This window comes from Physeter macrocephalus, chromosome 1 (assembly GCF_002837175.3).
Source record: "Physeter macrocephalus isolate SW-GA chromosome 1, ASM283717v5, whole genome shotgun sequence".
In the NCBI taxonomy this organism is placed as follows: Eukaryota; Metazoa; Chordata; class Mammalia; order Artiodactyla; family Physeteridae; genus Physeter; species Physeter macrocephalus.
The window spans coordinates 104,494,566-104,512,137 of NC_041214.2; the positions used below are offsets into that span (position 1 = coordinate 104,494,566).

The 17,572-nt window shown below is 38.8% G+C and overlaps 1 protein-coding gene across 1 annotated transcript in view; it reads left to right on the forward strand.

Annotated features, from left to right (window-relative positions):
- MORC1 (MORC family CW-type zinc finger 1) overlaps window positions 1-17,572 on the forward strand; it is a 314,151-nt gene that overhangs the window by 159,943 nt on the left and 136,636 nt on the right. The window contains exon 12 of the mRNA XM_055085704.1: window positions 7,032-7,157. Coding sequence (XP_054941679.1) covers window positions 7,032-7,157 — 126 coding nt within the window. The remainder of the gene's footprint in view (window positions 1-7,031; window positions 7,158-17,572) is intronic.

The window sequence follows — 17,572 nt, forward strand, 5'->3', positions numbered from 1 at the left end:
TGATACAGCCACTATGGAGAACAGTATGGAGGTTCCTTAAAAAACTAAAAATAGAATTACCATATGATCCAGCAATCCCACTACTGGGCATATACCCAGAGAAAACCATAATTCAAAAAGACATGCACCCCAATATTTATTGCAGTACTATTTTCAATAGGCAGGACATGGAAGCAACCTAAATGCCCATCGACAGATGAATGGATAAGGAAGATGTTGTACATATATACAATGGAATATTACTCAGCCATAAAAAGGAACAAGATTGCGTCATTTGTAGAGACGTGGATGGACCCAGAGACTGTCATACAGAGTGAAGTAAGCCAGAAAGAAAAAAAAATTTCGTATATTAACACATATATGTGGAATCCAGAAAAATAGTACTGATGAACTGTTTTGCAAGGCAGGAATAGAGACACAGATGTAGAGAAGAAACCAAGGGCGGAAAGGGGGGCTGGTTGTGGGATGAATTGGGAGATTGGGGTTGACATAAATACACTAATATGTATAAAATAGATGACTATTAAGAACCTGCTGTATAAAAAAAATAAAATTCGAAAAAAGGTACCTTTATTTCCCCTTTCTACCTCAGTACTTGTTTAAATGGATAAAGGACTATTGGTTTAAAAATTGTTTTTCTCAGTACTTACTACTCATTTGACTTCTTGAATCCATGTTGTTAGTGAGAAGTCTGATGCAGATGTAATTATTAAAATTTTGTAATACTCATTTTTCCTGTGCATAGCTTTTAGGATTTTCTCTTAACCTTTAATAATTCCATAATGTGGGTCTTGTCTTTCTCTAATTCTTCATACTCAGCAGTTGGAGGACTCTTGTAACTTATTACTTTCATATGGGCTCTGCCTTCAAATAGATCCAGATCCAACCGCTTATCATCTCCTCTGCTGCTACGATCCTGGTCCAAGCCACCCTCATATCTCACCTGGATTACTGCAGAAGTCCTCCCACTGGTCCACTGGTCTTCCTGCTTCCACCCTTGGCCCTGTAAAAACTATTCTACCCTTGCTCCTCTGTAGCAGCCAGAGTAGTCTTTTAAACAGTCTCTGTATAGAATTCTCCAGTGACTTCCCATTTCACCCAGAGAAAAAGTCAATGTCTGTACAGTGTCCTGCAGCATCCTGTATATTAGTCACCTATATTTCTCTGATCTTCTTCCCCCTTTTTCTCATTCCTCTCTAGGCACCCAAGCATCCTTACTATTCTTCCTTGGATTTCAGCAGGAGACTAGTATGTGTTCTAAGTCTACCAACTTGATTCTAGCTATGTCTTTGATTTTTAAAAAAATATTCCTTTATATGATGTCATGGTCTGTCAGCAGAGACATTAGGGTTAATTGAATGAATGGGCAGCATTTGCAGTCTAATGCCATATCATATATTCTTTGTAAAGTCCATACAGAATTAGAAAATATGGGCACCATATCCTTGAATCCTGATCTGTGGGTGGAGTTGAAGGAGCCAGAACCTCAGGCTTACAGGCAGGTAGGGGCTGTGGATGGAGGCTGCCTGAGCCCGTCCGCTAATTCCCACCACTCCGCATCAGTGCTGTGCATCCAGCCACTCAGCCTTGGAGGCAGTAGGTACATTATAAAAAGCGTGGACTTTGTAGTCACTTAGAACTGGTCTCAAATTCTGGTTCTTCCACTGAGTAACGGACTATAGATAGATTCATTTTACATTCACCCATTCAGTGGATATTTATTGAGTGTAAGTATGAGGCCTTGCTTTAGGATCTGGGGATATATCAGGGAAGAAAACAAATATCTCTGCCCCCACGTGGCTTGAATTCTGTTGAGAGAGCTTTCATTCTAATGGTAAGTTATTTGTAGTCTCTGAACTTCAGTGTTCTCATCTACAGGATGAGGCTATTGCATCAGCTACTTAATACGAATACTGTAGAAACAGAAGAGGCACAGTACTCAGCATGTGGAAGTTCTCAGTGCATTTTAGTTCTGTCCATTCTTCTTCTCCCATAGCACTTCTTTCTTGCAATTACTATAATGCTCTGTAAACTGACTCAGTGCCTGGTACATAGCAAATAACAAATGAATTTAGGTAAACCGAACTGAATGTCAACGTCTAGGTAATTTTCTAAGGATATTGCAAATACTTTCATTGGAAGGTGCTGGCACTTTCCATAGTGGGTTCTACTGTCCTCCATCCCTGAAGATCATTGGGGACCTTTATTAGGATGAGAGAGGGAGTTTTAGGAAATTTTGTAAAGTGCTTCTGTTACCTTTGAAATCTTTTTTGACTTCCAAACCGTGAAGGCTTGATCACTCCTATAGCATTTTTCCTGATTCCCTTTTGCGGGGCCAGGATCATATGACCGTTTCACTTGGTCTGTTATATATGCAATTTACTTGTGCCCATGTTGTTTTCAATTACTTAATATCTTCTTAACATATTCAACTTTATGAAAAAATGGAAGAAACCACGGACTCTAGTAAAAAAAAAAAGGCATGTCATGGAATTGGCTGTTATCAAAAGGGCATTTCTTGCCCCTGGAATCCATCATGGCTCAGGATCTCAGGCAACTAGAGGAATCCATCAAAAAAAAAAACAACAGCTCTGAAAGTAATGATATAATACGGAGTAATGGAGTCGAAATTTTGTGCTAAGTAATGTTTTGAAATTAGGTGTCATGTTGCCAGTGTGTTTCTAAATTGACAGTCATTGGGCAGCATTCCATAATGTCTCTAGTTTATGTCTTAACTGAGCTGGCTAGGAACACATCAGAAGTCACAGCTTCAAATTGTTATAATGTAGTGCTTGCTATACTGTGGTTATGGCAGAAGCACTTTCATTACTTTGCGTAGCTTATAACTTTTCTTTTAAATTGCCTCTTTGAGTTGACATTTCTCTTAGGTATAATCTACCCTGAGATTAAATTTGGTTAGCCCCTTTATAGTTCAGAACTTAAACTAGTTAAAAATCTTTATGCACTTCTTTATATTCAAGATAATATAGGCCTTGTTAATTTCAACTTTAAGACCTCTTCAGAGATTTTATAGGGACTTTAGCAATAAATTTAGAAAATTATAAACCAGTTTTGGTTATAGTATACAGTATTTTCATGAATAGAAATATGGCACTTCAGCGATACTCCAAAAGGGATCTAATTTAGTCTGCTGCCCAGATTTTAGAGTTGTTTTCTCAACTATGGAAGGGAGCTCAGTGGTTGGACTGGATGGGAGTCTGTTGTCTGTGTACCCAGTGTAGATAAATGTGGAGGGTGTCCTAGGTCCAAACACCTTCAAGAGATTGTTCTGCTCCCTTGTTTCAGGAAAACTGCTTTACATACTACCCTGTCCAGTAGGTCTACCAGGCAGTGGTTCTTAAAACTGGTAGAGTTAAAGAAACACCTGGATAGTTTAAAAAATATTCACATTCTCAGACTCCAGCCACAGAGAATCTGAATCGGTAGATAAAGGAGATTTGACCTTGGTCAGGAGACCTCTCTTTCTGGACCCTCTCCTACCCTTAACATAGTTTGGTGGTCCCAACACACCAATCCACCCATGATATGCCACATATGGAGCAACACTTCCAACAGCAGAAGGACAGAGTGGATAGGCTGGGAGAAGAAAGAGGCCACACAGAGGCCACAGCCACAGCTGGAGGATAAATTTGAGACTTTTTGAGAATACCCATTGCTGAGCAGGGGACAAGCACATAGATTACCCCAGCTCTTCCTATCATATTCCACAGACTATAAAGTCAGTTTCTGCCTGAAAATTTTCCCTTCTCAAGTCTGTCACATGACGGGGTGTGTGTGTGTGTGTGTGTGTGTGTGTGTGTGTGTGTGTGTGTGTGTAAGGGAGTTTGCTCTCTCTCTTCCTTTCTCAGTTTATTATAGCCAGTTAAATAGAAAGTAAGAGAGAAAGATGATACAAAGAGAGAGAGATATGGATACTTCTGGAAACGTTTAGGTTGGAAAAGCCATTTAGGAGGAAACAAGAGACAAACACCTCTTGGAGAAGATATATGAAGCAGTTCCTGCATGATGGAGAGTAACACTATATTTTTTCTTAGATCTTCTGAAGATACCATGATGACGGAGTACATTTGTATCTCAGTTTCCCCAGTGGGTGGCTTTATTTGTAAACACTGGTAACATCATCACTGAAGATGATCAGTCATTAAAAAGTCTTATATAGGGAACCCTCTGTTGTTCATTCTAAATTAAGCCAAGGAAGTCCTGAATAATTATCATTTATTCAACAAATGTTTATTGATGAGGATGCTGGCCTCATGGAGGGTACAGCCTGATGGAGATACAAGTAAGTAAGTAGTCAACAACACCACAAAGTGGCAAGTGCTGTGGAGGGGTCCACAGAAGAAGGAGGGGAGCACCGTAGGAGAGTGATTCACCCAATCTTGAGGAGTGAGGGAAGGCTTTGAGAGGAGTGCGATCGGAAGCGTGAAGAGGAGCTAACTGAAAATGACCACAGAATTGAAAGTGCCAAGGCTTGGGGGTGAGAAAGCATGACCCCATATCTGGAGAACTGAAGTGGTCCTAAATGGCTAGACTGAAGCTGGCAGGAGACGAGGCTGGAGAGTTAAGTGGGGTCCAGATCATGAAGGACCTTATATATCATATAAAGACGTTTGAAAGTGACATTGGGTAGCCTGTTTCATATACAGATGTCATATTTAGCCTTCTTTGTCTTTCCATCAGTGACATGATAATAGTTTAAGAAGTATTGCTGTTCTCTTTGTCACAAGTAAATGGGAACTTTCAAAAGTAGGTGTGTGTGTAGAAAAGGGTTAATGCTAGAAGTCTTGCTTGCAAGATTGGCCCTTGGCTGGCTTCTGGGAACTTGGCTGGTAAACAGTTCTCCTCACTGATATAAAACTTTCCATAACAGGTGAGGGTGGCTCACTGTGTCCATACTGTGCAAATAACATGATATATGCTGAAAATCTACTTTTTTTCTGGGACTCTGGAATTTTTATACATGCTAGGCAGAGGGTGTTTATATGACCAGCCCCAGTAAAAAAACAAAAACAAAAACAGAAGCAAAGAACAAACAATGATGAAAAAGCCTTGAGGGCCCAGAGTCTCTAATGGGCTTCCTGAGGCAGAAGCATCACACACATGTTGCTACATTTTCATAGCTGGGGAAAGAGTATTCTCTGTGTGACCCTTCATGAGAGGGGGAGAACATTAGAAAGCCACACGAGGATTCCTCCAGACACCACCTATCTTTTCCATAGGAGCCACTGTATATCCTTACTACATCACCATGATAAAGCTTAACCATGAATACAATTACATGCTAAGTCCCATGAGACCTTCTAGCGGCATCTTCCTCACATAGGGGAGGTCTTGAGGATCCCTAGCACACATGCTATGAATATTTACCTATAAATATTAATTGAATGAGTAAAGAAGTGACCTATTAAGAGGTAGACATATTAGTGTCCTTATTTTATATTTGTATAATATTTTTTTAACCAAAACTTGTCTAACCCAGTTGGATCTCTCACCAAATTTCTCAAATTCTCAAACTTGTCTCTGAATTACTTTTGACTTTTACCTTCAAATGACAAAGAAGTGTTAGCTTTGAGGAGACTCAGAAGAAGGAGCTTCTAGCTGTAATGGCAATTTCAAGTCAGAAGATCCAGAAAGGATTTGAATAATGGCAGAAGTCCTCAGAATTTTTATAGTGTCCCAAGGTGACTTATTTTTTCTCTCTTAACAGGGGAGGACTTACTTGATTGTGCAGCTTCTGGTATACTAATAATTGACTACATTACTGTAGTCATGCAGATAGCCTTTCGTGTCACATTAAAGCTGTACTTGTATTTATGGAGTAATAGCCATGGACTAGATACTTTTATATAATTTATATTGAGAAATTCTACTGAAGGCTTTCTTTTTAAACAGCTAATAGAAATTCCTGACTTCATAATGAGCTTCAGATCCTGCCTGGAGGAACTTAGAACCAACCAGGAAATCCTTGGACAGCCTATGGATTTTGTCTTCATTTTTGTAAATTCCTTGGAGCTCTGTTCTTTCTTACTGAGTAACTGCCAATAATGTGACCCCATTGAGCAGCCACCCCCCAGCAGGCTTTATATTTCCTTTCCACCAACTTGTCTCCCTCTTGACTGAGGTAGGATTGTAAAAATGATAGGTTTACTGTTCTCTGCTTTCTATTTGTGCCTTGTAGCCCCTTCCCTTGTAGACTTTTCTAGGACCCAGTAGATGAAGAGCTCTACTTCTTAAACATGGCTGGGCCTGTTTTTGATCTTTATTTCTTGTCTAATTGGCGAGGATTTACAGTTCACAAGTAGACTTTAATATAGAAGGTCCCTGGAGTTGTTGTTTTACAGCAACACAGCGACTTCTCAACAATGTGCAGCTTTACAAGGGTAGTTTTCTTCATAGGCTGTTTATGTTGTTTCTGCTCCCATTTTACTGCCTTTCCACCCTTTATTTTTCTCTTTTCTTTTTCACTTATCATGTTATCAGACTCCTCCCCTCAGCTGGCCATTAATACTTATTTTAACACTTAATTGCACTTACAGAATGAAGTTTTATGTTTCTTGTTCATAATTTTCAAAGCAAATGAAACATTTTATTGTATTTCTCTGTTTGCAATAACTTCATGGAAATGTATTTCATTCATGTGGGCCTCGATTCATTTTGTTATGTTTGAGCAGGGGGATTGTTTTGTTTATTTGATGTGGTTTTGTCCTTCTGGGCTGATAGCTTTAATGAAAAGTATCTTTTCTATTGCTGATGTAAGTCTACTTTTAATTGGCTAGTTGCCAACCAGAGTTCAGTTCTAATCAATGTGTAGGTTATTCACGGAAGCCCTTGTATTTAGGGATGTGTGAGTGTTGCAGCATTTGCTGGTATTTGTTGTGTCATTAGGTTTAGAAAAAAGTTCCTGAAGCTGCTAGTAGTAACCATTATGACTTGGTAGTCTTATTTTTTCTTCTCAAATAATGTCATTATTACATTGTCTACAGTATGGCCTTTGATATTTTCTTTTCCAGTTTTCCAGAGAGATGGTCGCTCAGAGCCTATACATCTGTTCTGTATTTTGACCCTTGGATGAGAATATTCATTCAGGCCAAAAGAGTTAAAACAAAATACCTATGTTATTGCCTCTACAGACCCAGGTAACTCACCTTTGTTCATTTATCTTCGTAGAGTTGTCATTTGTAAAATACCTCCCACCCCAATTGTTAAAGTGATTTGATAGTAAGATTTTTACAATTTGATAGTAAGATTTTTACAATTGCAAATAAAATTCAAACTGCATTCTGGAAGGTTTGCTGAAGAGTAATCATATGAAACAAATATTTGGCCATAATAGGAACATACTGCAGTGAACACTCTAAGTTAGATGGTCCCCCCAAGTAGGAATATGTTATTTACTTCAGTGACTCCTAGATGCTTTGATTGTAATGGGTTCTATTAAAAAAATCTGTTCACTTATATTTTCTTTTTACTCAAATATATTTGAACTATTAAGTCATAGACATATATGTGTATGTATATTTTATATATAGAATGCACATATGTATAGATATACATCTGGTTCACTTATATTTTAATTACCATTTATATTTTAGCATAAGCTTTTTTTAAGCTTACATTTGCATATTATATAACTTATCTTGCACAACTATGCATGCTATGAGAACAGTTTTTTTTTTTTTTGGTGTGTGGTGTGTGGGTGGTCATTCATTTATTTTCTAAACATTTATCAAAACCTTCTGTTAGTCTGAGATTGTGCTAGAAGGATAAGATTAGTTCTAGTTTTCAGGCGTTTACCATCTACTGGGAGGAACATTTAATGCTTGTACATTGTCTATATGTACACCTTTTGATATACATTATGTTATTTAATTTTTGCAGTGACCCTGTGGGTTATGTTTTATCATCATTTAGAAATAAATAAATGTCAGAACTAGATAAGAACTCAAATCTTCTGGCTCTGAATTCTTTACCAATTCAAATTCCATGCTCCTTCCCCTATACCACACTAATTCTTTATAACAGACCCACATTTGTTATGTTGTCTTATTTCCATGAATAAGTAGTTGCTGTTCTGGGGCCTTGCAATCACTCATATTGATATTAATATTAAAAATTGTGGATCTCTGAACTGAATGCCCTGACCACACAAGAATGGATTCCTCAAAAGCTTTACTTTTGATTTCTGATTCTACTGCAGGTCATATTTTGAAAAATGAAGTATACCAAGCCTAAGACTTACTCTATAAATCTGTTTGTTCCCTAATTCATATCAAAGTGATACTTCCTTTTCATAAGTCTTATTCTTCTGGGAAGCACCAAGGGTCTCCTGGATCAATCAATATAGCTGATCTTTTCAAATTAAATTATTCCTCTCAGTGAGTTTGGGTAAAAAATGGTTTAAGCCAATGGAAAATGTGGATTTATCTCTATATTCTGAGGGAATTTTATTAAATTGAATTTCATCTACCTAAATTACTTATATCAAGTGATGGCTGTTTCCCACCCTAGTATATTTTTTAATGCACCTTTCAGTGTAATGTTCTTAGATATATCTTACCAGGAAGTAGATATAATATAAATATTTATTTTATTCCTTAAAAGATACTTAAGGAGGCTCTGATACTTACATGGGGCTCTGATAAACTGTTAAGTCTGATATGTTTGGGGATCTACAGTATAGACAGGTTTAATTTTTCATGGCTTTATCCCTTAGGCTTAACTTTCTCTCCATTTGACTTATTTATTTGCATATTGTTTTCCTCACAGCTTCTCTGGTGGCAAAAGTTTTGTGTAAGAAATATGTGGCGTTCTCTCCATGTTATCTCACCCCTAGTGGGGTGACCCTTACTTTATTTCTTTCCTAAAAGGCACTCTAGCTCTAATGGCTGTATGGAAACAAATTAAAAGCTGGGAATGACCCTATAGGACCAGAGTAGAAGCATGTAAAATGTATTAAAAATGATTAAATACTCTGTCCACTTGACCACCCAGGCTCCAATAAACTTCTAGACATGAACCCTGAAGTATTATTTATAAGAATACATACCTATACTTTATGGTCAGTAGTTGCTCTATATTTCCGTAGCAAACAGAAGAAAGAAGATTCGATTTTAATTGTGTGGATGGACTTACAGTTGCTGTAGTTCCTTTACCCCAGTGTCTCTAACAAGTTCAGAAGGGGCTAGGGGGGAATTTTTGGTGTCATGTCATTGGTTTCCTCCCTTAATCATATTCTGTTCAGTGTTTTTATCAATAGCTTGGGTAAAAAACAGGCATGTTTGAATTCATAATAGACCCTGAACTAGAAGGAGTATCTTATATCTGGCATAATGCGAACAAGATGTGAGAGAGTTGAAATACGAAAGATAAATGTAGTATAAATAACCTACAGTCCTGAATTTAGATTTTAAAAATCTATTTTGTTAATATACTAGACTTGGACAGTGATTTACATGAAAAAAAATAGATGTTTTCATTGACCACAAGCTTAATCTAAGCTGATAGTGTGACAGCGTTGCTGAAAATATTTATGGAACTTAGCGAGCAGCACAAGATGGTAGCCATCCGTTCTCCCCAACCCCGCCGCGGGTCCCGGCAGCTCGGGCGGTGGGAGGAGCGGCAGCGGCCAGGCAGGCCAGCTTCGCGAAGGCTCTGCGCCCGCAGGCACCCGGCCCGCGCCCGCCCCGCCGCCACAATGCCCAAAAGGGAGAAACCGGCTCCTGCAAAAGTAGAAACGAAGCCAAAAAAGGCGGCAGGAAAGGATAAATCTTCAGACAAAAAAGTGCAAACAGAAGGGAAAAGGGGAGCAAAGGGAAAACAGGCTGAAGTGGCAAACCAAGACACTAAAGAAGACTCACCTGCAGAAAATGGAGAAGCTAAAAACGAGGAGAGCCCAGCTTCTAATGAAGCAGGAGGGAAAGAAGCCAAGTCTGATTAATATCACACACCTGGTCCTATCAGGGGTCCCTGTCTCCTTCCTTGTACAATCCAGAGGAATATTTTTATCAACTATTTTGTAAATGCAAGTTTTTTAGTAGCTCTAGAAACATTTTTTAAAAGGAGGGAATCCCACCTCATCCCATTTTTTAAGTGTACCTGCTCTTTTTTAAGAGGTGAAATCATTTGCTGGTTGTTTATTTTTTGGTACAACCAGAAAATAGTGGGGTATTGAATATGGGAGGCTTTGATTGTCTTGGGTGTCAGCTTAACATTCCACAGATGGGGGGTAGCTTTTATATCCTATAATACAAAGCGTACTAAATGGCAGTTTGGAGACAGTTGTGCATTTAATGTCTTAAATGCTTTAAATTACTTCTCTTCCCATGTTGTTTTTGGTAGAATTGTTTCCTAAAGGAAACCACTCACCCCTTGATCTTGGCTCTCCTGGGCAGAATTTTGTGCACTTTGTAACATCTTTGGTAATGGTAGTCCAGTTCTTCTAGTAACTGTTAATGGGCTGTGAACGACTGACAAAACAGGCTGAAGTGGCAAACCAAGACACTAAAGAAGACTCACCTGCAGAAAATGGAGAAGCTAAAAACGAGGAGAGCCCAGCTTCTAATGAAGCAGGAGGGAAAGAAGCCAAGTCTGATTAATATCACACACCTGGTCCTATCAGGGGTCCCTGTCTCCTTCCTTGTACAATCCAGAGGAATATTTTTATCAACTATTTTGTAAATGCAAGTTTTTTAGTAGCTCTAGAAACATTTTTTAAAAGGAGGGAATCCCACCTCATCCCATTTTTTAAGTGTACCTGCTCTTTTTTAAGAGGTGAAATCATTTGCTGGTTGTTTATTTTTTGGTACAACCAGAAAATAGTGGGGTATTGAATATGGGAGGCTTTGATTGTCTTGGGTGTCAGCTTAACATTCCACAGATGGGGGGTAGCTTTTATATCCTATAATACAAAGCGTACTAAATGGCAGTTTGGAGACAGTTGTGCATTTAATGTCTTAAATGCTTTAAATTACTTCTCTTCCCATGTTGTTTTTGGTAGAATTGTTTCCTAAAGGAAACCACTCACCCCTTGATCTTGGCTCTCCTGGGCAGAATTTTGTGCACTTTGTAACATCTTTGGTAATGGTAGTCCAGTTCTTCTAGTAACTGTTAATGGGCTGTGAACAATTGACAATTTGAGTATGTAGTGTATATGATATTAAATTGTGAATTAGTGGGACTTACGATGTAATAGCATATTAACATTTGAAGATATTGGTACTTGATATCCTGTGAAGGAAAATTTGCCTCCAAATTTTAAGCTGCAAAGTCACTGGAATAACTGTTCGGAAAAGAATCACAACTACCTGGTTTTTTAGATTTTTGGTACGTATATTGAGAATTGTGTACAAATTGAAATATCTGTATACTGATCCTCAAAACAACCAATAAAATCTCAATTATGAAAGAAAAAAAAGAAAAGAACAAGATGGTAATACTACCAATAAACCATGTCCTGCTTATACCATGTCTGGAGGGTGATGTTCATATGAGGTTGCCTTAAGAGGGAAGGGGACTTCCTAGCTCACAGTATAAATTAACTATCTGGTTAACTGATAGGGGGTCATTGGTGGAATTGAGCATCATGCCGTGGATGAGAGAAGACACAGGACCTGAGTGAAAACATGAAAAGCTGCCATATGATGGTTGCAATTCTAGAGGGCAGAACTTGGATGGCTGGATAGAAGTGGAAGACAGAGCTAGCTCAGCATGAGAGTGTTAGGCTGTTTTTGCAAGGCAGAGACACACAGGTTACCTTTTTCTATTGGTATTTATTTATTTAAATTTATTTGTTTATTTATTGGCCGAGTTGGGTCTTCGTTGCTGCACGAGGGGCTTTCTCTAGTTGCGGAGAGCGGGGGCTACTCTTCGTTGCGGTGAGTGGGCTTCTCATTGCGGTGGCTTCTCTTGTTGCGGAGCATGGGCTCTAGGTGCACGGGCTTCAGTAGTTGTGGCACGTGGGCTTCAGTAGTTGTGGCACATGGGCTTCAGTAGTTGTGGCTTGCGGGCTCTAGAGCACAGGCTCAGTAGTTGTGGCACGTGGGCCTAGTTGCTACGCGGCATGTGGATCTTCCCCGACCAGGGCTTGAACCTGTGTCCCCAGCATTGGCAGGTGGATTCTTAACCACTGTGCCACCAGGGAAGTCCCTCCCTTGGTGTTTAATATAAGGATATTCAAAGAGTTCAAGGAGCTGGGCAACATACAGCACCCTTGCTGTCACCTTTGTCTCAGTGTTTCCATGACTGGGGTGTTCTAGAGAACTGAAGCAACAGCCCAGTGTTGCTCAGGTTATACCTGGGCTCTACTGAGCTGGCTTTGCTGTGTGTACTTAGTACTTGCTTCTCTAAGGATGGGTTTTCCACCAACAAGTTCAAAGCTTTCTTATTGGACAGAGTTTGGGGATAAGACACACCAGAAGGGTTTGATCACTTACACAGCTTCTTCTGGTTGAACACCAGTCCCTGGTCCAGTTAGCAGGTTTGACGTTCAGAATACTAAATTCAGTATGTCTAGGATGGCAAATTTAGTTTCTCCAGACACACATGACACGAGGTATAGCAGCCTAGAATCGTGAGTGTGGCATGAGATTAATGAAGCAGTGGAAGGCACTCCCATCTGAGACGAGGACACATTTGTCCCTGAAAGAGCCTAGATTGTAGAAAGAAATATTATTTGGGAAAGAAGTTCAGCTAGGTGATTTCTAAGGTCTTTTTCAACTTAAAGATTTTAGAAGTCTTGGGGTCTTGTTTGCCTATATAATAAGACAGGCTAATATATGGCTATATTACTAGATCTGTGGCAACAGACGTTACTGATTTTCTTTGGCTTTGAATTCTTTAGGTTTAGTAGAGAAATAACTCTCAGATTTATGTAGGCATTAAATCTCTGCACATTAAGACTAAGGAAGGACATGGAGTGGTCACGTTTGAAAGCTCTTTAAGGAAGATGGAGCCAAAGTATCTGTTTGAAGATCTCCATTCCTCGTCAACACTGCTTTGCTGTGGACTCGTAATGCATGAAAGAGCCCAAGTGGTATGGAATTGGAGTCCCCCTGCTTTCATAGGAGCGGCATGATCCTTTTAAAGTTATTCAGGGACACTAAGTTTATGGTCTGCTGTTGAATACTCTGCAACACTATGCTTTGGGGACAGTCTTCATTTTGGGGAGATTTCCCCAACTTCTCACATCCCACCCACCTATGTAGACTAATAATGTTTTAGAAGTGTCTCTTTTGTAAACTGTGCATCTTATGTATTCCTTCATGAGTTTCTATTATCTTAAATCATTTAATCTTTCAATATAGTAAAGTAGTTGAAAGCAAAATTTGGATCAGCCATGCTTGGATCTGAGTTTTGATTTTGTCATTTACTAGTTGTGGACCTTCAGCAATTAAGCCTGACATTTCTCCACTGTTGGGAATTCCTCTGCCCCTCAGGGTGGCTATGAGGATTAAAATAAAAATATGTCTTATTTTAAACATAATATTTGGCATAGTTCCCACATATTTGAGAATAAACAGTGGTTGTAATTATTATAACAGTGAATAAGAAATGGAAGGGATGTCTACCCCATGCTAGGCAATATTGTAAGCATTAGGGATTCAGCATGAACAACAACAAATTCTTCCCCTTGAGAAGCTTACACTGTAGTGGGGGAAAAGGCAGTAAGTAAAAAAAAAAAAAAAAAGAAAAGAAAAAAAAATTGTGGATAATTTTAAGTGCCAGGAAAGGAAACAAAGTAGGGCAAGAAACAGGGGTATTGGATTACTATTTTATTTATTTATTTATTTTTAAAGGACCATTTGCCTTTTAATTACTTATTTATTTATTAACATCTTTATTGGAGTATAATTGCTTTACAATGGTGTGTTAGTTTCTGCTTTGTAACAAAGTGAATCAGCAATACATATACATACATCCCCATATCCCCTCCCTCTTGCGACTCCCTCCCACCCCCCCATCCCACCCCTCTAGGTGGTCACAAAGCACCGAGCTGATCTCCCTGTGCTATACAGCTGCTTCCCACTAGCTATCTATTTTACATTTGGTGTGTATATATGTCCATGCCACTCTCTCACTTCGTGGATGACTATTTTAGATAGGAAATCAAAGAAGTTACTTTTAAATAAATAACTTCTGAACAGAAAGCTGAATAAACTGAGAAAGTGAATGTATTATCTATCTCTGCATAACAAATCACCCCCAGATGACTTAATAATAAAGTCGCCATGTGTTATGTTTCAGTGTCTGTGGCTCAGTAATTTGAGAGTGTCTTCGTAGGGTGGGTTTATTTGGGGATGTCCCATAAAGTTGGTAAGAGATTTTGGCAGGGCCTGCTGTGGCTTGATGGGAGGTGGAGGACAGACTTCCAGGGTGGCTGACTCACATGGCTGGTCAATGGTTCCTCTCTACAAGGCCACTACACAGGGCCACCTGAGTATTTGTCATGGTACAGGGACTGGCTTCCACCAGAGTGTGCAGTTCAGGAGAACAAAGTAGAAACAGCAGTCTTTTAGAACGTAGACTCAAGAGTCATCTACCATCACTTCCTCTGTATTATTTTGGTCACACAGTCTAGATTCAGTGTGGGAGGGGACTACACAAAGGCATGAACACCAGGAGGTAAGAACTGTTAAAGGACATTTTGGAGGGTGGATACCATAGTCAATCATATAAGAATTTTATGGGAAGATGTTTCTGGGACGAGAAGACCAGGTAAAGGCGTGGGGCGGGGGGGTGGGGGCAGGTGGAAGGCTAGTATAGCTACAGCACAGTGATTGGGAAGAGGCCAGGTAGCTGGCGGCAGGTCCCATAAGGCCTTGAGCAACATAGCAAGAAGAGGTGGTTATATTGAGAATGTAAAGACTCTGAGAGGAGTGATGTTACTTAATTTTATTATTTTAGAAGATTACTGTGGCTGCTCAGTAGAGAATTGATTTTATGGGGCAAGAATGGAGGAAGGGAAATTAGGTAGGATACCATTAGTATATTCTAGGTGAGAAATTATAGTGGCTTGAGCTGGGGTGGTAGTGGTGGAAGTAATGAGACCTGTTCAGATTACAGATATGTTGTAAAGATAGAGCCAACAAGACCTGCTGATGGATTGGTGTGAGGTGAAGAGAAAATGAGGAGTCATGAAAGCCTTCTAAGTTTTTTCCCTGAGCAAAAATTTGGGAATGATAGGGGAGGTGTAGGTGTGGGGATTAGGAGAAATGGTGATGGGATTCTTTCTACCTGTTCTGGACATACTAAGTTTGAGAGGTCTGACACCCAGGTCTCGCTGTCAGCATTATACTAGCCAGAAAATTCTTGATCATTCCTCATTACATGTTTTGATGAATAATTAAGGACTATAACAATTTTATAGTATGACTAATCAGGCAGACTCATAATTTAAAAAAGAAAATAATTATGATTGTGAATACTATAATGTAGTTGTGATTCATAACTGGGCTAATTTTTTCTGCATAACTAAAAGTTTAGAACTTTAGTTTTCTTTATTTGTAGTCTGTTTTTTCAACTTAAAATTTAAAAACATATTTTATTTTATATTAGCCAACATGTTTTGGACAAATTTTATAAGTGTGAGTATTAAATACCCATGAAAGTTTAAATTTCTGTAGATGATTCTGATTAAAATAGTTACTCAAAATGCTGTATTATGCTATACTCTATACTTCTGCCACATAAAATCTTAAAAATTACTCAATATTTTTTATATTTTTATTTCTCTTTAAGGGTTTATTTCTCTTTAGGGGATGTAGATCTGTTTTGCTCCTAAGATAGTAAAATTAATAAAAATTCAAACAATACAGAGAGACTGGAGAAGATCAAATAACTAAAAGTCCCCTTTATCACTTGTCATTCACTCTGTGCTCTAGCAATCCATAATCACCCCAAAGGAGAACCTCTGCCTGGAGTTTAATAAATACCCTTCTAGATCGTCTTCTACACATTTACACACACACAAACCACACACATGAGTTTTTTTTTAATATAAAATTATATGCAACTTGATTTTTCACTTACGAATGTTCTCTTGGAGATCTTTCTCTGTCATTGTTAAATATATTGTACTCTGTGGTTTATTTAACTATTTATTGATGTATATTTAGGATTTTAGAGTTTTCATTGTTACAATACTAAACTGGTCATGCTAGGGCATCATTGGACATATGTATATTTATGCTCATATGCGATGATTTCTATACAACAGATTACAGAAGTAAATTCTGGGTCAGGAGATAGGTACCCATTAATTTTGATGGGTGCTGTTAACTTACCCTCCAAGAAGTAGAGACCAGTTTATTTTTATACCAACAGTTGTGTAAGATTGTACTTTTGTGTGGTTCCAAATCCATACTTGCTATTAACGGTATTTTCTTATTTTATTTTTGCCATTCTAAGAAGCAAAACTTTTATATTGTTTTAATTTTTATTTCCCTCAATACTTTTCTTTGACCTTATGTTTTTAAGCTCTTTTAGAAGAAAATATTAAATAAAATATTCAATAAATATTCAATAAATTGGTAGAGAGCGGACATAAGCAAAATATTTGAATACAGTTTCACTGACGGAAGAGAGTAGGGAGGTAGAAGGTAAAATGCGTGAGGAAAAGTGGAGACCTAAAATGGGGCAGAAAGAGGCAGAAACAAGATGGAGACAGAGACCGCAGCCTCTGGTGGTGGGCACAGTTCAAGTAAACACAAAGTTTGGGAGATGGGTTTGAAGAGTTCTAACCACTGAGAAACTGGAAGCCTACTTCCAGAGGGGACACCATTCCCTTGCAAGGAATGTTGCAGGGACTGAGGAACAGACAGAGCTGTATGGATTCTCTTCCTTGTCCTCCAGAGCAAGTATTACTCTGGCTCTGAGGCATTTTTACCTTCCAGAGTCCACTAGTAGGGAAAAATAGTTGTGAGGCTGATGGGGGCTTCTGATTGTAGATGGAGATTTCATCAGTGATTCTTTCTTTTATGAGAATGGGGAGATTTATTACACTGGATTTACAAAGTTACATATATTTCTTAGCTTTCTTTAATTATTGTGAGCAGTTGTAAAATTTTAAATGTCATCTGAGATGTACAGATCATCTGGGACCAGGTTTTCTCAATGATGCAAACCACGGAGAGAGCATTTTTTGGTCTTTGTTGTTTCAAATTAAGCACTAATGCAGAGTTGGCACCTTTTATGCCACCTATACTTTCTATGGCTGTAAACACGTAGTCTATAAAAATGCCTGAGTAGTTTAATGCATATCATCTTTGAAGGATTACCTCATTGTTCAGTTTCTCCTTGATTTCACTTTGATTTTTTTAAAAAAATTTGATTTAAATGATTCAAACGAGATTAATTATGTGATTAATATGTGATTTAAAAAACAAATGGGGCTTCCCTGGTGGCGCAGTGGTTGCGCGTCCGACTGTCGATGCAGGGGAACCGGGTTCGCGCCCCGGTCCGGGAAGATCCCACATGCCGCGGAGCGGCTGGGCCCGTGGGCCGTGGCCGCTGGGCCTGCGCGTCCGGAGCCTGTGCTCCGCAACGGGAGGGGCCG